Here is a 22,135-nt window from a genome sequence, read left to right on the forward strand (position 1 = left end):
AAGATAAAAAAAGAAAGTAATGATTCCATGCTTTGTGTTGTCTTGTGGTTGGTGGTTCAAGTCTAAAGAGTAAATACAGGGAGTGATATGCATGCATTGGCACTTGATGCATTATGAAGCAGACATAATAAAATTTGAATGAAAAATATTGTTCTATTAATCATAAAATTAAAAGAAAGAAAAAAAAATCTAAGAATTAAAAGAAATGATCCCACTCATGCACTCTTCCACCATCCTCAATCCCTCTCCTCACCCTCCCAACTCTATTAACCACTCCCTCCACAGCCAAATCAAAAGCATCCTTACTCTCAATCCCTTCACACCTTAGATCACCATATACCAATCTGGGTATCATTCCAATCACCTCCTCCCTCATTCTCTCCACATCCTCCATCTGTATCCCTCCAAGCACCTCCTCTATTCCCACCTTCTCATCCCTCACATCCTCTTCAGAGATAAACACAGAATACTTCCTATAATCCCCATCCAAATGCCACCCATACTGCACATACGCCGAACCCGGATGAAAAAACACCGGCACACACCCAGCCACCATTGCATCAAACGCCGACCTCCTCGTGTATGAATCCCCCTGAGGCTGCAAACAAAACACACTCCTCTCAAACACCTCCATAACTCTCTCTGGCTCATGACAATACTCACTCTGATGATTACCACCATCAGACCCTGCACATCTCACCAATGCACACTTCTCTGACCTCCCACACTGCTCCAGCACCTTCCCTCTTATTGACCTCGTTTGGTTCACTCTCGGTGCACCAACAAAAGCAAACAAACATTTCCTCTCAACTCTTCTCATCCTTTCTTGCCATTCCACAACCTCTTTTTCACTGCATGGATGGAAGTACGTAGGATATGGTACTCCAAAATCATTACTGTGCCATGGACTGGACTCTATAACTAAAACACTCATGTTTTTGACTTCAGGTAGTAACAAGAGCTTATTACCCCAGTCTTTGTCTTCATCTGTTAATCTTCTGAAATCCCATGTTATCCTCCCTGCAACCAAGAAATGGTCTTTTCCTCCCATGTTTGTCCACTCTGGTTTGGTCTTCAACCAGTTGATGAGATCCAGTGATGCTGAGTCACGTACCGAGACGTTGAATGATCCCCAGAGATAACGAGCCACGTCTAAGCCTGCATAGAATGGGACGTAGATGGCTGAAGCCATGGATGAGTTGGAGGTTAAACAAGAGTAGTGTTTCATTTTGTTGTGAAAGATGATGTCAAGAGAGAACTGGTTGGTCCGGTACCATCTTGGTTTGTTGTTGAGTGGTGGACCGATGCCGGAGTTGGACGTGAACCGGCACATGTCAGTCCATTGACTTAAGGTTTGACAATGAGTTAGCATGTCAGAGTTGAACCGTGGTGGGAGGTCGTGCATGTAGATGTACTTGCCGGAGCAACGGTCAACGGTTGGTTTTTCCGGTGAGGTTGTCGGAGATGAAGAAGGGTTGATGTTGAAGAGAGTTGTTAGTGTGAAAATGATGGTGATTGAGAGAAGAGACCAGCACCGGCGTTGACTCCGGCGTTTGGTGTGATTCATTTGGAGATGTTTATTGTGGAGTGAAATGAAGGTGGGATATATTTGGTTCCTTAATTTGTTGGAATATAATGGAAAGCATGGAAGGGTTCAATTGTGGTGTATGTTTGAACTTTGAATGAGAAATTTAAGGAGGAGGATGAGACGTCTCGTTTTCTAATGGCGTGTTGGTTTTTGTTCTCTATTTGGTGTGCCAAAAGGGGAATGTCACTGATTTTTAGCTTTGTTTCTCTATTTGGATTGAATACTTCTAAATATACGTGCTAAAATTTATTGACATTCATTTAAATTTTAGAATTATTTATGTATATAATTTTTAATTTTACCAATAAATCATATTTATCGATAAATAAATAAAAATATAATAAAATTATTTTGAAATTCAAATAGTTAGCAACGTATTTTTAAATTTTTTGGGAGAAAAAAATTATGATTTAAGTTTGAATTCATATAGAAGTAATAGTTCCATGGAAGTTTAAACTCCTTTATGAATTTCAACAATTCAAGATGAGGGTATGTGATTTTTGTAGTTCACAGAATTTTATATATTTTTTAACAAAAATTTGTCACAATAGAACCATCCTAGATGGAAAGAATCTAATAATATTTTTAATATAATTGATTATTTTTATAGGTGAGACTTACATAGTAGCAACATAAAAATATAGATAAAGAATATTGAATATTCTTCTTTAATTTAGCATGCCACTTACTATCCTTGTATATATATATATATATGTGTGTGTGTGTGTGTAAAATAGAGTCTGCAATAGTCCTAGCGATATCAAAATCTACTAATATCCCAAAAAACAAGGGCTTCATATATAATAGAATTTACAAATCAAATCAATACACAATAAAATTTATAAAGATAAAAGCGACCATATCTAGACATGATATTAAAAACACAATATCTACATCTATCTAAACCTCAACCTCTCCCATCCTTTCTCTTTTATTTTTTCATCTCTACAAAGTCTGTCGTCGGCAAGGACGTATTGTATATATAATAAAGTCTACAATGAACCTTTGATCCAATGGTCTTAGAAATATCAAAATCTACCGATGTTTCTAAAATAAGTGGGCTCTATATATAATAGAGTCCACAAAGCAAATCACTGAACAATAAAGATTATAAAAATAAAAAAGAACCACATCTAGACATGATAAAAAACAGAAGCAATCACATTTAAACATTAATTAAAACAGAAAATTTACATACACATCAACTCTCATTTAGTAAAATCCTAAAAAAAGAAAAGAAAAACCATATTTCATTCATAAAAACAAATCAAAACAATTTTATTTTGTTTACACTCAGCAAGTCCAATAAACATATAATTGAGGCGACCCCACACCCAAAATCTTAGTCCAAAAACACGGACCTATTTTTTAGTCCTCTCTTTTCTCCTCCATTTTTATAATTATTATTATTATATATATATATATATATGAATTTATATCCTCTACGAACGTCTATAGATAAATTATCAACTGTTTGATCACGATCCAACGCTCGACATTGATAAACAGTATTACTGTTTAGTATATTGTTCTAAACTGTGATTACTGTACATATTTCTGTAGTTATTACTGTTCATCAATGTTAGCAGTTGGATCGAGATCCAATAGCTGATAATAGACATCCATAAATTTTTTTTAATCTATGATCATACTATATATATATATATATATAAACTTAATTAAGTAATTAATTAAAAATTAAAAAATTATTAATTAATCCTTAATTCCCTCCCATTAATCTCTCCCTCCCTCCCGTTCCCAAACCGAACACCCTCCTCTCGATCCCACCCCCCGTCCACACTCGCCGAGAGACAAGGGAACGAATGCGTTCTTGAGAGAAGCTTTCTCTTCTCCGCCGGGGCCGAAGGGCGGTCATGGAGGCCAGCAATCCAGCCCCGCCGAAGCTTGGGTACCATCTCGAGATCAATCCCACGGCTCCGGCAGCTCACCATCCAAAGCCACAGTCTTCATCGTCGAGGGATTTCCAGCCCTTTGGGAGATGGATCCCTTGGCTTGTACCCTCCTTCGTTGTCGCCAATGTCGTCCTCTTCGTCATCACAATGTATGTCAATGACTGCCCTGAGAATTCCCCTTCATGCTTTGCTGGATTCCTTGGCAGGTTCTCCTTTCAGCCTCTCAAAGAGAACCCTCTCATTGGCCCTTCCTCCTCCGCGTATGTTTCTCTTGTTTATTTCGTCTTATCTTATGTTCTCTCGGTGGTGTTTAGTGTCAGAAAATTCATTGGTGATGTCTTTTCTTTTTGGTTCTTTGAATCTAATTGTTTTTATTAATTGATGATCCCAAAACGTTTAAGAGTTTGTCGATAGTATTGTCTCCAATTGTAGATATAATTTAGAAAGGACAAAAGATGGAATGAGATTTTCTTCATTGCATTATGCTTGTGATTTCTACTATTCTCTTGGTATTTTGCTGGCCTGCTGATTCTTATGCTGTGCTGATTCCTAAACTGAATTCACTGAGTGTAATTAACTGATGGCTATGTTTTCAAGTGCATGTAGAAAAAATCTCTTTTGTGATAAATTGAAACTGAAGTCGGGGACATTCGCTTCATCATTATGGCATGTAGAATGTAAGCTCAAGTTTTCCCGTATTCCTTCGTCAATATTGGTTATTTTGGTTGCAGTCCAACAATTCTAAATTGGAAACATTAGCTTCAACATTATAACATGCAGAATGTAGCTTAATTTATGGTTTGAACTATGGTGTGACTGAACTCGCCCATTCATTCCTTCATTTGGATTGTAAGATTGTTTGTTTCAAGTGTGGTTCAACTATCAGGTACTTTGTTTTCTGAGTTGTGTGTGTTTTTAATTCATCAGGCTTGAGAAGATGGGGGGTTTAGATGTTCAGAAAGTGGTTGGTGAGCATCAAGGTTGGCGCCTAGTTGTTTGCATTTGGCTACATGCTGGTGTTGTCCATATATTTGCCAATATGTTGAGTCTTCTATTTATTGGAATTCGTCTTGAACAAGAATTTGGATTTGGTATGCAGCAGTTATTTTGTAGCTTGATTTCCTTTTCATGTTGGATGCAAATTCAAAATCAGAATGATCTCTTAAATGCCGTATATGATCTTTATGATGCTTTTTTCCTCCGCATTAAATAATAAAATGTTTTTGAATGCATTTAGTACAGTTACCTATTTATAGACAAACAGGGTGTATATCTGTGTATACTTCAAAGAGTTAATCTAAATTTGAAGTTTTATTTTTTAAATTTCTAACTATGATATATGCCAAATAGCAATGCTGGCCTAAGGTTTTGCACCAATATCACGACATAAAATTTAGCTCATCATGTCATCTGGTCTGTTGCTTGGTATCTTGTTTATCTGATGATGGCCTTCAGCATTTTTGTTTTATTGTTGTGACAGTTGATTAGCTATACCTTTATAATATTGATGTTTGAAGCCTGTTGCTTTTTACATTTCATCATTCTGAGCTGCATCATTTTATGAATAATAGCTACTTGGCTGGAGAAATTTGCGCATGTAATCTGTCTAAACTTTAATATTGGTTTTGCTTGCAGTGAGAATTGGGCTATTGTATGTCATCTCCGGGTTTGGTGGGAGCTTGATGTCTTCTCTCTTTAGTCAGACAACCATAGGAGTTGGTGCTTCTGGCGCTCTTTTTGGATTACTAGGAGGCATGCTTTCAGAACTTATAATGAATTGGACAATATATGCAAATAAGGTCTTAAAAATTTAACTTCATCAGTCTGCAAGTTAGTACATATCATACCTTTATTATTTTTTGCTTGCTTGATTAGACCATCTAATTGTTTTCTTTGTTTTCAGCTTGCAGCATTGTTGACCCTTATTCTTGTTATAGCCATTAACTTGGCTGTTGGAATCCTCCCCCATGTCGACAACTTTGCTCATATTGGAGGATTTGTTTCAGGATTTCTTCTTGGGTTTGTAATTTTGATCCGTCCTCAATTTGGATGGGTTAGTAAGAAGCACACTCCTCTTGGTTATCCTGCTGGTCCAGTTAAGCGCAAACACAAGATTTATCAGTATATCTTGTGGATATTTGCTGCCATCCTGCTTACTTTCGGGTATGTTGCTGAAGATTCATTTCATATAATTTGACCAGTTTTGAGGCTTTCCTTTGTCTCCCCTATTGTGCTGCATGGAGGCTGATGCACATACTCATGCATTTACTATACACACAATGTCATTTAGTTCTGCTTTAATCAAAGTAACATACTCTGATTCTATCTTCATCTCATTGTATTAGGACTCTAATTTGGCCATAGATTAAAGTCTATTTCTGCACAATGCATTTGTGGATGTTTGTTATTTTTCACTTTTTAATCACGCATAAATTCAATTTCTCATTCTACACACCAGCTTTTGCATGGTCTCATTTTTCAAAGCGTGGAGAAACAATTAACCGACAATTCACAGGCTGTAACATGTGAGATCCAACAAATAATGACTGATGTCCCATTGCATGTATTTTGTCAATATTTGCATGCTTTCATAGATTGATGGATTGATGGATTGATGTTTCCTCTGCTCTTCACTTTTGATAGTGCATGATCAGATTTTCATGTGGCAATAACTCATAGTAAATTTGACGACATTCTATATTTGCAGGTTCACAGTTGCGCTTATTATGCTTTTCAGAGGCTTCAATGCAAATGACCATTGCTCATGGTGCCACTATTTGACCTGCATCCCAACCTCAAAATGGAGCTGCAAGCCAAAAGTCCATTATTGCACAGTAAGACAATTTTTGCACACTCCTACGTATAGAAATGATGTTATATACCACTCCAGTTCATTGTTATTTTTATTATTATTTTCGTCTGTTTGTTGGCTACTACATACAACTAACTAATCACTTATGATTATCATCACATTCTGCAGACAATTCAGAGTGCAACACAATTGAACTTAACTTGTCAAGGTAATGGAAAAACCCAAAGTTACTCATTATCTAACGCAACCGAAATCCAGATACAAGATCTCTGCCGCTTACTCTGCACCTGATGAAAATTCCTGGTTCCTTTCTCATCTTTATGTTTGAATAGAACCACACAAGCTTTACAAGCTTTTCTTGTCATGTTTTGTGCTTCAATGAATTATAATTCACATTGGTTTCCTTATCAGAGTTCCTGTAAAGAAAAAAAAAAAAAGAAACAGTACTTGAATCATTTGCAGGTGCTTCAGGACACCATTAATATCCATACACCAGCTTTAATCATGCCCATCCATAACCATCAGAAGTTGTCTCTGTTCTTTTCTATTATTATTATTATAATGTGTACATAGGAATGCAAAAACAAAAGGCTGAAATATAAGACCGACCGGTCAATGCAAAGATGCAGGCTTCTTGTTCTCTTGTTTTTTGTTTTTATATTTTTCTTGCAATAAATATGTAGCTTTTAATCCTTGGGTCCTGTTTCTCAGGGAACCCAACTAATCAGCATTCATGAGTGCTCTAGAGAATCACCGACAGTGATGCCATTTAAGCATACAAATACACACCATCACAGTGTTCTAAACATGATCAGGTCTGGTTATTCTCTTGGCTTTGTATATATATCACTTTTACTTATAAATTCACTATATATTTTCTTGCACTTGTTTTTCTTTTAAATACTTATTAGTGTTCATTTAATATAAAAATGAAGCCAAATGAAAACCAACATGATTCAAAGAGTTAATCAATGTGTACTAGTAGTCTAATACTACTGCTACTACTGTTCATCTTTTCATTTCCCCATATGAAATGAGAAAACAACAGGCAAGAAAACAAGCTTGAAACTGCCAATAAATTAATGACTGCATTCTTTGTGCTTTTGGTATTTTGTCTTATAGAGTTTTTCACAGCTTTCAAAGATTAAAATTCTAGTCAAACTTTGGTTTACTGAGAAATGGTTAAGTTTATTATTATTATCATGTAGTTTGTTATTGTAAATTAAGGTTTGTCGTATCTTAATTGACCTACTTATTGGCGTGATTTACGCTGAAAAAAGTAGATGGATTTATACTCCCAAAGCCAGACATCTGTGACTTTTCTCTTTGACTTTGAATCATATTTAGTCATATAATGAATGATAATGTATGAGAAATTTTAGTCTTAGCTTTCAGATTAGTGTTTCTAATTCTAATCCAGTTACAATCAAATAATATTATGACATTATCTGTTTTGATAAATTGAAATTATTTAATGATTTCTTTTATTTGGGATTGAGATGATTCAACAATGAATTATATTAAAAGTGAAATTTAATATTGACTTTATTATTATAATAATTAACACTAATAATTGAATTAAAAATAAATAAATAGAAACTAAATTCCTATTGCTCGCTTCGGGAATCCAAAGTTAGAAATTAAGCACAGTGTACTTGACACTTTATTTAAAACATAATATTTTTTAAATTTATCAACTACAATAATAGTGGAATATAGTTTAAAATTCTAATAATTATTCTAAAGATTGATTAACTCACTAAACGTTTTCCTAATAAACTACTCATTTATTCTAATTACAACCTGTTAAATTGAAATAAATTAATTAAATAAATCAAAATTTGTTTGATAAAAGTATATATATATATATATATATATATATTGTATTTAAAATTAACGATAAATGAGTCTAATCATCATTGCATGATAAAGGAATCAAATCACTCTAACAAGGAGTATTGAAGATCCATCTCTTTTTAAATCATAATTAAAAATTTAGATGTGTGTAGAGTGATTTATCCAAAGTCTAATCGAGACCCGAGTGAGTCGAAACCGGGCCCGGAGCGGCACGGCATTAATCAAGCAATGTTGAGACCCTTTTCACAATGGAGCCGAGGTGATCTCTGATACACTCCCATAAATAGTATTGGCGAGAGAGGTGAGAAAAGAGAAACTCCCCAATGTTTGTTCCCAATTATTAATGAAGGTAGGGTAATGTTACACATATAATATATATATATATATAAGGGCATAGAGGTGGGGCTCAAACCCTTGGATAGGTATGACCCATATCTCGGATAGTTGCACATGGGTTGTGCCCAAGTTCCCCCCATGTGACCTCGTCCGGTTGTATCCCAATATCCATAACTAGTCCTTCCTTGCGTCGCCTCAAAGCCAGCCATTTCAATCCTCAATCATCACCTACACATTCTTTATTCCTTTTCTTTTTTATTCCAATTAATTAATTCTTTATATCTAATTGGGCTCTTTCCATAGTCAATCATTTTTTATATCACCAACAAATCAACATTATTATTATTATTATTATTTTTCCTTCAAAATTAACATTCATCTATCCAGCTTTTATCTTTGGTTTTACTTCGTTTTTTCGTACATTATTGTTATGTTAGTACTTAATTTTGTTCCTCACCTCTTGTGAGAAGATTATTCTAGTGTATCTTTTGCTATTTCAATAAAAATCATGGTTTATCCATATTTTATCAATCAAAAAGTCCATTAATTAAATTAATCACGGGACCTCCTTTCTTTATTTATAAATCACAATAAAAAAAATTTTACAAAATTTATATAAAAAAAAAACATAAGAAAAAGGTCTTAATTACTGGTGAAATTAAAAACTTATATTTACGAGCTCTATTTTTTACATTTTGGCCCTCTATAAATTCTATTGTCGCAATATAGTCCTTAACTGCGTTATAATTTCATTTCAGCCCCTAGAAATCATCCATAAATACCCATTAACCCCTTTCTCATTCGCCCTCCCACCGTCTTCACTCTCCTCTCTCTGGTCCCCATTCTCTCATCGCTGCTCTCCAATGGCGCTCCTCCGCATCGTGATCGGAGCCATTCTGCTCGCCTTCATGACTTCACCGACCACTGCACGGATCCCCGGCGTCTACACCGGCGGGCCATGGCAGAACGCTCACGCCACCTTCTACGGCGGCAGCGATGCCTCCGGCACCATGGGTACATCCCTCTCTACCGATCTCCACCCACATTACCCTAGAAATCGAGCGAAAACACACTAGATCTATTTCTTTTGTTCGATTTTTTTCCAGGAGGAGCATGCGGGTATGGGAATCTCTACAGCCAAGGGTACGGCGTCGAAACAGCAGCGCTGAGCACGGCTCTGTTCAACAATGGGTTCAGCTGCGGAGCCTGCTTCGAGATCAAGTGTGCCGATGATCCAGAATGGTGCCATGGTGGAAGCCCATCCATCCACATCACCGCCACCAACTTCTGCCCTCCTAACTTCGCCCTTCCTTCAAACAATGGCGGATGGTGCAACCCTCCAAGGCCACACTTCGATCTCGCCATGCCGATGTTCCTCAAGATCGCTCAGTACCGCGCCGGCATCGTCCCCGTCTCTTACCGCCGGTACACTCCTCTTCACCTTCTCTAACTCTTTGTCTCGGTGATCACTCTCTTATTTTCACCGCTTGTCACTATATATATATATATATATATAATTTTCGGTAAATATTTATTAGGTAGTGAATTAATTATTTATAACTAAATATTTTTCTTATTTTTCATAAATAAGAAAATAAATAAATAAATAAAAAGGTTTGAAATCTTGAACTGATTCAAATCACCCGCCCCCGCTATCTAATTCCATTATGATTCCCGGGAAACCATTTTTCGCCTTTATATAATTTCCACTGAGTGACAAAACTACCCTCATTCTCGTCAACCTAAAGAGTCAAGGCTATTTTCGTCATTACAAGCCTCTCACTCTTCCGAGTCCCGAGAAGGTCATCCATCCGCATGACCCTCTGACCACATAATTAGCTTTTTTTTTATTTATAAGTCTAGTGATTTTACAGCCAAAACATATATTTCCATTTATTTATTAAATAAATAAATTAAATAAATCAGTAATGTAAAAAGGTTGGAAATCATAAAAAAATACCTGCCCGCCCGGCCGCTGTCGGTCAAATGACGAAACAATCCTCGCACCCAACCCAGAATATGAAGGGCATTAACGTCATTATGAAAGTCCCACTGAGCTCTCGAGTCCCAAGAGAAACCGCGTGATAGAGCACGACCTATCGCCGCACAGGCACATGACTATTCACGCGCGGATCACGGGAACCAAACAAAATACCAAAATTACCCTTATAAACTCCCAAAAATCTCAAGTCATGTCCTTTCTTTCATCTTTCAGAGTACCATGCAAGAAGTCTGGTGGTATTCGGTTCACCATAAACGGGTTCAGGTACTTCAACCTAGTGCTCATCACCAACGTGGCCGGCGCCGGAGATGTCGTGCGCGCCAGTGTGAAGGGCTCACGCACCGGGTGGATGCCCATGTCCCGTAACTGGGGCCAGAACTGGCAGTCCAACGCCGTGCTCTCCGGCCAATCCCTCTCCTTCCGTGTCACTGGCAGTGACCACCGCACTTCCACTTCCTGGAACATTGTCCCTTCCAATTGGCAATTTGGCCAAACTTTTTCCGGAAAAAATTTCCGTGTTTGAAGTGATGAACTTTGTTAAAGGTTTTATTAGATATATATATATATATATATCAAGATTTCAAGTGTAGTAGTATAGTTGTTATTATTGGTAGTTATTGGCACTGGTTTTTAATGGTGTCTAGTATTATGTAATGGGTTTTGGTAGTAGTGAAAGGAGGGAGTGTGTGCGTTTTGCCTTTTTTTGACTGTGTTTTTTTGGGGGCTTATGTGTTTGGGGGAGTTGTGATTTTAGTTGAGAGAGGTGGCTGAAGTGGCTGCAGCATAAGAAAGAAGAGCTGGAGGCCCGCAGCTGCGTGTTTGATTTGGTAATTTGAATATTATTATCAGTAATTTTTGTCAGTGTTAAATGTGTGAATTTTTCTTTTTTTCAATTTATATTTTTGTCAATAATTGGGTTGTTTATTTTGGGTGGATTGTCCAGTCATGAAGCATCAGCTTTTGTTGGTGGTTTGTTTTTTTGGTTCTGTCCGACAAGTTGGGATTATGCCTGCATGTGATGCAGGCTTGCCTAGTGTGAGTTGATGGCTCTCATTATTTGGTTTTAGATATTTGTATGTTGGTGTGTGTAGTATAACTTAATTAATTTTTTAATAAAAAGATTTGACATAAACTTATATTGATGGAGGAGAGTTTAAAGAAACTTTGTTAGGTTTCCCATCAATAAATTCATAAAATAAAAGGCAGAGAAAGAACCAATGCAAGTGTGTGTATTGAAATTAAAACTTGTTTTCTTAACAAAAATTTAAACACTCAATCCGATGCCAATAAAAAAAAAAAATGATTGGTGTCAGGATTCTAATATCACTATTTTTGGCAATATTATTATTATTATTATTATTTCATAGGGACACTGGACACATGGCTTCTAATATCATGGAGATGTTTTCTTCCTCTTTATTAATTCATAAAACATTAACAACTACAACTGTTGTACCCACTGCTCATGCATCTCAAACCTAACCGAGTCCTTACATACACAGAAATGGTATGCTGATGAAGACGGCAACTAAAACTTTAATGAGCCCAAGAATTAACACTTTTTATTGGGTAGCTTTTGTTTGTCTCTCTCTCTCTCTCTCTCTCTCAACCTATATTAAGTAACTGTGATACCTTAATTTAGAGTCATTTAATTCTTTTGCAAGGAAGTCTGGGACATAGTAAGTTCCTTAGGTCACTCTGAGTCTGGACCACATACCCTGTTTATTAAGTTCCACATAAATGACTAGCACTGTTGTTTGGACCTGAGGAAATGGTCCTATAACACCATATCCATCATCAATACTAACATTGCTAAGGACATCAGGCTTAAATGGCCAAAAACCATTTGCTCATGGCAACCAATACTTCACATGATACCTAAAATTATTGCCCCAAAAAATATAAAAAGACAGCTAATAATCACAAAAAAAAAAAGAATTGAAAACTTTGAAGTTAAAAACTAGAATGATACCAGAAATGACAGAACATAACTTCAATAAAACCTGATTATGATAGAGGAATATGAATGAAAAGAGAAAACTATTACATCACAAGAGAATTAGAAACTTGATCTTTGAAAAGCAAAAAGACATAATAAAACCCAATTGTTAAAACAAAGACAACAAAACTAATAAGGGAAAGAAGATGGAAAAAAGATGCAAAGCAAAAAAAGATATTAAGCCAAAACGGAGGAGGCTCATATCAAGTGTATTTTAATGGAGAAACCAGTCATTGTGGAAGAAACCCCACATATGTCCACAGGTAGAAACAAAGAGAGATATGGGAAAGAAGATACCAAGCTGAACAAGCAGCAGCACCTCCCAACCCTTCTCTCTCTATCCACAAGAGATTTGCAGGGTTTCCATCTATCCACTCAAAGCCCTCTCTCTTTCTAATCACAGCCATCCAATTCCGAAACATAAAAAATCAAAGCATAAGAAAGAACTAACCTAGCGTTCTCCTCCAAGTGCCGGCGCTATGCTTGTTCAAAACCCTAATAAACCAGAGATAAAGGCTCAAAGAAATAGTAATTTGACCAAACTACCCTTCTGAAACAGCAAAATGACCCGGCATTCAAAGAGCACCAATGTGCAAAGTAGCGACAGTCTAGAAATCTTTGTGAAATTATAATCCAGGCAGTATCAACATAGAAGAATATAGAGAAAATCTGAAACTAACATTAGCTGGAAAAATTCACACAGATGAGTTCTGCTAGCTTTATCCATCTAAAACTAACATTAGCTGGAAAAAAATTCACACAGATGAGTTCTGCTATCATTGTCCATCTAAAACTAACATTAGCTGGAAAAATTTTCACACAGATGAGTTCTGCTAACTTTGCCTAAACAGGAGAATGGCTGAATGAACCAAACATTAAGGGAAATTACCCTCAACACACTGAACTGAACAACAGCATGATGCTTCCTTGTAACAACCAGACAGCAACCTGCACATATTTCATATATTAATGGAGAATTTAAATAAGAACTTTCAATCAATTTATAAAATGAGAACCAGACAACATTAAAGACGCACCCTTGGAAGTTATAGTGCAAGTTGCTCAAGTATCATGCTCTAAATATCATGCAACAAATGTTATAAAGAGAGAGATGACAATATAGGTTAACCAGCTTAATATAGATCATAATGAACCTCAAACAAATTTAGGCATTGTTCTGTTGCAATGATTTTCATTAATACCATATTGGTAATACAATTTGCTTCATATTTTCAAACCCAACAATTAAGATGAAAACCTATATTCACATTGGCAATGACATTTTAAGGATTAGTTGCCAATAGTTCATGAACTTTTGGTTTGTTGGAGGGGAAAATTTAACTATCTTTAACTGACAATTAGTTAAGCATTCAGTATGGATTTACCCAGTGATTTACTCTCATTTTTTACGCTTTGAGTTCTTCCACTGCTTCAGTATGTACTGTATAACTTCTTTCAGTGAAGCCTTTCTTCCTGCTCTGAAATTCCACAACTCGGGTATGACATATCTACCACTGGGATTGTACTCATTTATCTCTAGCAACGCTGTGGTGACAGCCTTGTAGACTTCCTCACCAAGTTCCTCTTTCAAGTTTTGCAACTTCTCATCATCCTGTATGACTTCCTGAGGCACAGCATGATTTTCACAGTTCTTTCAGGATCAATTAAGAAAGAGCACAGTGAACAAATCTTTCACATGTTTCTTGGCCAATTATATCTCAGAAAATACAGCATCAACAAAAATAAGTATTAACCCTGTGTAATTATTTATCTATTACAATTACAAGATGCCTCCCTGGATTGCAAGTGCATAAAAACATTGAGGTAACAAATCAATTTGTTTTTTCTATTCCTAATACTGGAAAAATAGTACGAGCAGGTTAGAGTAGCAAGAACTGAGACACCATTAAACATAGCAGAAAAGAGAAAAAGCATGCATGGCTGCACATTTATGAAAGACATAGTTTTCCAAGTAAAAAGTAAAAACTACTTATCCCACAATATCATGGCAAGTTCATATTTTCGAAAGAGTAATAGACAAAGTACCAAGAAGTCTCTTTCGCATACCTGATCCTTCCCATCAACATTGACGATTTTAAAAGGATGCCACTCTGGGTTTTTCAGTTCATCTTGCCACATAGAACAGAGTTCTGCTGCCCTAAAATCTGCCTCATCTTTCGAAAACTTTCTCTTGCATGAGATCTGAAAAGGCTTGTTATCAAGTTCTCCCATTCGTTTTATTCCAACTAGTCTTTGAGGCCACGAAGCCTCCTGCAGGTCCTTAAGGCCCTGCATCACAACGCAAATGAAGAAAGAAAATCAATTTTGGGGAAGCAAAGAACACTAATTTAGTGGTAGATGTAATGTTCTCACTAATTCATGTATTCAATGGAAATATTTCACATACAGTAATCAATTCTTGGCGAGACCGTTGTAGTTCATCATTGCTGATTCTCTCCTTTGCAAGCAAAGTGTTGTTCAGGTCTTCCAAAGCATCCATTTCTTCCATCTTTTCTTTCAATTCATCGCTCAACTCTTCAATCTTTTTCCTAACTCCAGAATCATCTTCACCTCCCATATGCTTCATAACTTGTAACTTCCCTTTTAACTGCTGAATCTCTAGCTCCAGTTTCTGTTTGGCATCTAATTGCCTTTCTAAATGTAGAATTTTTCTGAAGAGCAGCCTCTTTCTCCCTCTGTACAGATTTTATTTGATTAGCATTAGCATTAGCATTAGCATTAACAAGAGCATTCACCTGTAGATCAAAAGATAAAAATATTGATGAAGATTAAAGAACTTGAGGGGAAAAGGACCTTTTGCTCTTCAACAAGCCTCAAGACATTTTCATCTGCCTTCTTTTGTTCCATCGTTGCCAGATGTAGTGAACTGTTTTTCAATGCATTCTACACCAAAATAAAGAAAAATAAAAAAAAGCATATGGGAAACAAAATTAAATCTATTGTCCTTTCCAATACCACTTGCACATGCTAACTTGTTTGGTGTTCCTTGCCAGGAAAGATTAAGGTCAATTGATATTAGCCTATTCACATTGTGATGTAGTGAATACCTATGCTTTAAACCAGTATGAGAAGTATGGTTAAGTAGAGATAGAGATTGGGTGCTTCATGAAATACAACCTTCATCTAGAACAAATGCAAACTTCTAATTTAACCTAATTAGGTCAAGAACATAAATACATTTTAATTGTACCAGAACATTGACAATCACAGTAGCTATATTAGTGGTTCAATTCAAAATTGGTCAGAATATGATCGGAGTATAAGTATGAGGTTATTGCAACCTTTTGCTTCTCATCATCAAGCCGCTGCTTCTCAATGTCATTTTGAGCAACAAGCTGATCAAGCTGTTTGCATCTCTCATCAAGTTCTTTTCGTTTGATATCCAGCTCAGACCGCAACTTTTCATTCTCCTCAAATACCTTTTGAGAATGATCTCGAGCAAGGCGTTGCATCTTTCGTATTTCTGATGAAGCAAATAAGAAACTACAATTGTGAGTAGTTCTGATCAATGGAAAATGATAAGCACTAAATATTTAGTTTATAAAAATTCCAGGTATAGTGGTTGTCATTTTATCTCTGCTGGCTTTTAATTTAGCCGATGTTGGGCATTTTTTATTTTCTTCACAAAAGGCCATGTATATTGGAGACAGGGTGGACAAATTGTTAATGCTTGCATCATCAAGAGATGGCACTGGGGAGGAACAGCAATTATAGAACCAAAGAATCATCAAGGAAAAAGAGACAGCTGAAGGTACAGGTGCTATGGTTCAAATACATACACAAGCTTGTCCATATTCTGAGGAATAGAAAGCATAAAATAAATAGCACAAGAGGATACCTCAATTGGTTCCTTTAATTCAAATATAGTGTGATAAGACACCTCATTGAGAACTAAGTGGTGCAGTATCAAAATTCTGAGGAAATCTTAGAAAATATTACAAGGCCTACCATATCATACACATTGTTTTCAGATTGATGAACTGAAAGAATGGTTTAAATTATCAATTATGACTTAAATTTTATACTAATCATGCAGTTCACTATTCCCAAAGCAACACATGCACAACATGATAGGCCTCCTAATAAACTGATTGGAAAAAAGAACACTTCGCAGAACTTTTTATTTGTAGAGAAAAGAAGAAAAAAAACACATAAATGAACCTCAACTTCTCAGATAAACTAGATTAAGGCAGTGATCAGTGAACCACGCGACAGAAAATCACTGCTGTGAGAAGAATCCCAAAAAACATACTCTCACTCACCTTCATTGTAAGCTTGATGTAGCACATCCCTTTCCTCCATCATTTTATCAAGGGACATAGTAGTTTCATTATACTTGCATTCCAGTTCCTGCAAGTGCCTCTTTTTCTCCTCAATCTGGTTAGCCAGATTAGCAACAAGTTTATCTTTTTTACGAGATTCTTCCTTCTCAAGCTCATCTATAGTTTTAAGATCTCCATTCTTGCGTAAGTGATCACCAATGGGACCCACTGAATTGTAGTCTTCAGATCGAGCAATCCATCCATAAATATCTGTCAAATGGGTCTTACTTTCATACCAATCCCTTTTTCCACGATTTTCAGCTTCAAAATAATTATCAAATGACATTGCATCCTTGAATCCGCTCCAGTCTTTTCTGAAGTCGACTATAGCATTTCCTGTATGACCTCTGAAATTCCACAAAGGGATGACCTTCAGCGGATTGAATCTAGACAGCTGCTCTCTAATCCTAGTTCCACTTTCACCTACATGTCTCCCATTCTTAAACTCAGTTGGGACATTAACAAGAACACCCATCCAAGGAAAGACAAACTGTTCATCCAGCTCCGGTCTAATAGACCCTTCTTCTATAACCATTAGCTGCGAAGAAGAGCCACCTGTCTCAGTAAGATCATTCTTCAAGAACTTAACTATGGCTCTATGATATGCCTTCACTTTTCCCTTCCGATTTGATGCGCCCAGTGCTGTAGCATGCTGAAGTAAATCCTTGTATTGGTACTCTTGTTTTTTCTTACCTGAACAAAAGGGGCACCTATATGTCTGGTTTGCATTTTCCACTACATACTTCTTATTTTGCAAATTCAAATAACATTTGTCTTCATGATGGTCAATCTCCGAATCACTGATATCTGAATCTTCTGAAGAGCAATTCATTGAAAAGGAAGCCACCTGTTTGCACAGTTCAACATTAAGATAAAAATAAGTAAAGACTGCCTCATGAATTAACCAACAAGATACTGAACAGAATAGACTAGAAGAAAGGATATAAGGTAGATTTACTGAAATCAAAATACAAACAAAGGTGAAGATTGTCTAATAATCAGAAACCATATCCAAAGAGGCAAACTAACAAAATACATCTCTGGATGATAGATAACATAATGGACAAGATAATCAAATAAAATCAGACTTGCACAAGAATATAAACCTTACATATATGACAAAGATAAAAGGAATTTCTTAGAATGTCTGCTCCAAGTAATATGCAAAAAATAAAATAAAAAATAAAAAAAACTCAATCACAAACCATCGCAAAAGCTCAATTGTTAGGGATTTCTCCAAGGGTGAAACTAAAATAGCTGGGCCCCTGATGGTATTTATTTTATATAGAACATTCCACACACTCATTCTAGTATTTCAACATATGAAGACTAACAACAAATGGCATGCTTATGTATGACGGTCCAATTACAATAATGAATCATACAAAACCAAGTTATCTTCATCCCTTTCGAAATACGACGACCAAGTTCAATTACTCTTGGAGCACAGATATAGGCATGGCCAAGTTTACTCATTAAAATCATTAAAATCATAAAAATTATAGAGCAAGTTAGTAAAACGACCACTGGACCAAATTTGTAGAAATGCTCAAAGAATCACATCGTAGAAGTGATTAAATAACAAGAACGATCTACATTCTCTAGCAACCAAAATCAAGATACAGAGATGCTAAGATTATCTCTACAAAAAATTTGCAAATGGCTCACCCAATAGATTTGCTAAAAAAAACATTTCGACAAAATATGTACTGTTACAGCACTATTTGATTCTGAACAGTAAATACGAAAATGATGGTATATGTACAATCTAAACACTAAAATGATGGTATACATACAACCAAAACATTAGAATCTTCAAAGAGTTTGAAAAAACTACTCTCCATAGAGAGGAGTAATGGTATAAAAGGTACATTACAAGCTCCCTGTTACTCATAAGAACTTTCAGCAGGGTAACTACACAAATCCGTTTTCCTTTAAATCCATTTGCTCACATCCTTCATTAACACCAAAACCCTAAAAAGAAGAGATCAAAATAAACACATTCTGATACAAAATCACACCACAAAACTCATCCTAAGCGCATTCTTTGCAGCAAAAAAATTGAGAAATCAATCATTTCCCTTAGAAAATAACAGAGAAAACCAGCAAACACGATCATCTAAGAGCTCATACCAACAAAAAAAAATCAACAAAAAAAGAAAAACCACAACCCTCATCCAAACAGGACCATTCAACAATCAAATCAAACGAAATCAAAAGAGAACATCAAAATAAACGAAAATCCATGGAAAACAAGAAGAAACCTCAATGAAATTCGGTATTATAGCTGCATTTCCCGAATGGAATTTGGGGGAAAATCGAAGATCAGCAGAGCTTTTGCGAGGGTTTTACTCGAATCGCAGCAGCGACGACGAAATCGAAATAAACCGCGGAAAAGCCAATAAGAAATCCAAGAATCGGGCTCTGTGCCCCTTTTGATGCCTTTTCAGGACCTGGGATGAATCCGTTGAGGATCAGATGTGTACTCTATAATACCATTAATGGTAATCCTGTATTGTATGGTTGACACGTGGCATGCAACTGAGTTAGTGGCATTAAATGGTGGTTGGTTGATATGATTTCCTATTTATGCTTTGTAGCTGATTGAAAATATCTGAAAATGCTAATGTATGTATATATGTTCAAATATTTAGATTTTCTATTTTCCTTTTTTTTATTTCAAAATAACTGTTCAAATTACATACTAGTGCTTGCTATTTTCTTAATAAATAAATAAATAAATAAGAAAAAGAATTAGTGGTTGCTCTAAAATTTAATCATATAGTGTGTTTCTAGTACCAATATAATTATATCCAAAATTATAATAACATGTTTGGAAAAGCACAGTAGTTATATATTTTTTATAATAATTTAAATGGAAAAAAGCATAGTGTTATAATTTTTTTTTAAAATAATAAACCACTTCAATTAAATATCAATAGAATACATAAACCCCCAATTCCAATTCCCTCCTGAAAGAGAAACAAAAAAGAAAACATGGAACTATAAAAAAATCACAAGCAATGAAACAATAACACAAGGACCAACTCACATACGTACAAAACGAGGCAGATTAATAGTCTATACCACCTTTTTGACCCACTACTATTAACTAGTCAGTGTGCAGCTCGTGACCCACATCCAATGTCAGTGCGCCACTAGACTTTTTTACACAAGAATCAAGAAACTTCATACTGTACCTGATAGCTGAAATAGAATCCCTAATTATTATAATTACACACCCATAGGTTTTGATGGTTTTATTTTGATTTACGTGGATTTTATCAATATTTATTATCTGCCTATGTTATAAATAATATATGGTATCACTGTTACAATAGAAGCGTATTAAATTATTTCCTTTTAAGAATAATGTGGATGATTAAATTTTTTTAAACTTAAAGGTCAATGGAAATGTTTATATGATAAAAATATAAATCTATAAACTTTTATGTTTTATAATATTTAAATTGTTATATTTTTAAATATTTTATTCTTATTTTTAAATAATAGCATAAATAAGGTTTTTTTATAACTTTTTATCTATAAATATCTTTTCAATCGGTAATTTTGATATTTTTGGGGAGTGATTTATTTATGAATATATATAAATTAAAAGGACTGCGTGCATTAATGAGAATAATTGATTTCTCCCACTCACGTTCCTCCTTGGGAATTGAAGGCTCTGACTACACTCTCCAATACCCACCAATTTCAATGAATATGTTTGACTGATATGCTTAAAAAAAAATGTATCATAAATTAGGCAAAACCAAGTAAAGGGCTTACAAAACACACACGGAGGCCTTGTGATCATGCAGTTAGTTGGGAAGAAATGATAGAATTTTTAATATTAAATTTTTTTTACGTATTGCATTATCCTGAATATTTATCGCATATATATCTATCGTGGTTCAATACATTTGTAAATAATATTAAAGTAAAACTTAAAAATTTTATAGCTACAATTCGACATAGTCTTGAGTTTTTTGGTTCGAGGAGTCAGCTGTTAAGGAGTGATGCTACCACTGAGGAGACATTCGATCCAACCACAAGCTACATCATCTTGTCTGAGTGTTGGGTTCCAAAAAAGCCTACTTTTTATTCTTCTGGTGGTCTGTTTTGTATCTCTACTGTATCACCTCTTGTGGTGTGAGGGATTTTATGTTTTCTTTTTTATTGTCTTGTACTTGTAGTTTTTTTCTAACTAAAGTGTTTTATCCATTTTTTTTTAAAAAAAAACACATATGTATAGTGGAAAGAGTAGAGATTCAAATGTAACAATAAGAAATGTGTTTAGAATAAATAAATATGAGAGTGATAGAATATGGAAGGAAAAAAAATAATCATGTAAATTGGAGCAATTAAATGTTTGTTCAACTTGATTGTATTGCACTATTGAATGGTTAAGCCTCTAACTTGTTTTGCATTGAAATTTGTTTAAAACAATTTCAATTATTTAATCATAACCAAGTTACTGCTGCATCATTAAAGATGATTGAAGACATGAAATGTATTGGATGTAATTTAAAATTTATTACTAAAAGAAAAACATTGTTTCACTCGTATTTATTTGGTATGATAGAACATAAGAACTTGCCTTGGAATCTATTTAAATAGAATTGCTTTCTATAGTTTGTTATGTTTTTAAAATAAAAATCAATAGAGATAATAGAATTAAATTCTTTGGTGCGAAAGAATCAATTTTTATTGCGAAAAGCTAAGAATCTAATTTTTAGAGTCAAAGGATAAAATTGTGTAAATAGACCATCTAAAATATTTCAATCTTTCCATGACTAAAACTCAACTCTTTTTTGTTTCTCTTTGCTTTTCTTCCTATTTTATTGTTCGCATTCTTGAATTTGTTTTTTTTTAAATCTCTCATTATTGTATCTATTTATTTATTTTTTTAAATCTTATTTGTTTTTCACTGCTATAGAAAAAAAAAGGTTTAGTTTGGCCTTTGAACTCATTGACAAATAAATTAAGAATTGGAAATGCTAACTTACTAAACATTGAAATATTATTTTTTTAAAAAATAATATAAACTTATTTTATCAGGATATTTACTCTAAAGAATAACCTTCCCAATGATTACTTAAGTATTATTCACAAGAAAATTATAAATAATATCCTAGACAGAAAATTAATATATTTTTTAATAAATTGGCACAAATGAGTTGAGTATAGTATATATACTTTAAATATGGACAAGTCATATGTCAAAATATAAAAAAAGTTAAACTATACAACACTTTATACCCTCCATCTATATGAGTTAGGAT

General features: G+C 34.9%; 4 protein-coding genes across 6 annotated transcripts; 2 read left to right on the forward strand and 2 right to left on the reverse strand.

The window, feature by feature from the left end:
* Positions 1 to 48: 48 nt before the first annotated feature.
* LOC120265492 (xyloglucan galactosyltransferase KATAMARI1 homolog) lies at positions 49 to 1,572 on the reverse strand. Its single transcript, XM_039273422.1, has one exon. The coding sequence runs from the start codon at positions 1,565 to 1,567 to the stop codon at positions 197 to 199; it is 1,371 nt and encodes a 456-aa protein (XP_039129356.1). The 5' UTR covers positions 1,568 to 1,572; the 3' UTR covers positions 49 to 196.
* Positions 1,573 to 3,351: 1,779 nt separating this feature from the next.
* LOC120264936 (RHOMBOID-like protein 1) lies at positions 3,352 to 7,197 on the forward strand. 3 transcript variants are annotated; one of them, XM_039272841.1, is made up of 7 exons: positions 3,352 to 3,761; positions 4,429 to 4,592; positions 5,137 to 5,300; positions 5,405 to 5,664; positions 6,209 to 6,335; positions 6,482 to 6,521; positions 7,025 to 7,197. In XM_039272841.1, exons 1-7 carry the CDS (start codon positions 3,463 to 3,465, stop codon positions 7,048 to 7,050), a joined length of 1,080 nt encoding a protein of 359 aa, XP_039128775.1. In that variant the 5' UTR covers positions 3,352 to 3,462; the 3' UTR covers positions 7,051 to 7,197. The 3 variants fall into 3 exon arrangements, with proteins under 3 accessions (XP_039128775.1, XP_039128774.1, XP_039128776.1); XM_039272840.1 differs by lacking the exon at positions 7,025 to 7,197 and having other exon boundaries at positions 6,482 to 6,750; XM_039272842.1 differs by lacking the exon at positions 7,025 to 7,197 and having other exon boundaries at positions 4,429 to 4,481; positions 6,482 to 6,750.
* A 2,072-nt stretch (positions 7,198 to 9,269) lies between these two features.
* On the forward strand, positions 9,270 to 11,339 carry LOC120264938 (expansin-A4-like). Its single transcript, XM_039272843.1, has 3 exons — positions 9,270 to 9,520; positions 9,613 to 9,931; positions 10,722 to 11,339. Exons 1-3 carry the CDS (start codon positions 9,370 to 9,372, stop codon positions 11,029 to 11,031), a joined length of 780 nt encoding a protein of 259 aa, XP_039128777.1. The 5' UTR covers positions 9,270 to 9,369; the 3' UTR covers positions 11,032 to 11,339.
* Positions 11,340 to 13,166: 1,827 nt separating this feature from the next.
* Positions 13,167 to 19,247, reverse strand: LOC120265515 (protein INVOLVED IN DE NOVO 2-like). The gene is given in 9 exon segments (XM_039273448.1): positions 13,167 to 13,455; positions 13,893 to 14,131; positions 14,575 to 14,796; positions 14,915 to 15,181; positions 15,183 to 15,203; positions 15,322 to 15,411; positions 15,810 to 15,991; positions 16,791 to 17,697; positions 19,115 to 19,247. Coding segments are annotated over 7 exon segments (1,899 nt in total). The 5' UTR covers positions 17,683 to 17,697; positions 19,115 to 19,247; the 3' UTR covers positions 13,167 to 13,455; positions 13,893 to 13,906.
* Positions 19,248 to 22,135: the final 2,888 nt, after the last annotated feature.

The sequence above is a fragment of the Dioscorea cayenensis genome, chromosome 7, assembly GCF_009730915.1.
Source record: "Dioscorea cayenensis subsp. rotundata cultivar TDr96_F1 chromosome 7, TDr96_F1_v2_PseudoChromosome.rev07_lg8_w22 25.fasta, whole genome shotgun sequence".
Lineage (NCBI taxonomy): Eukaryota > Viridiplantae > Streptophyta > Magnoliopsida > Dioscoreales > Dioscoreaceae > Dioscorea > Dioscorea cayenensis.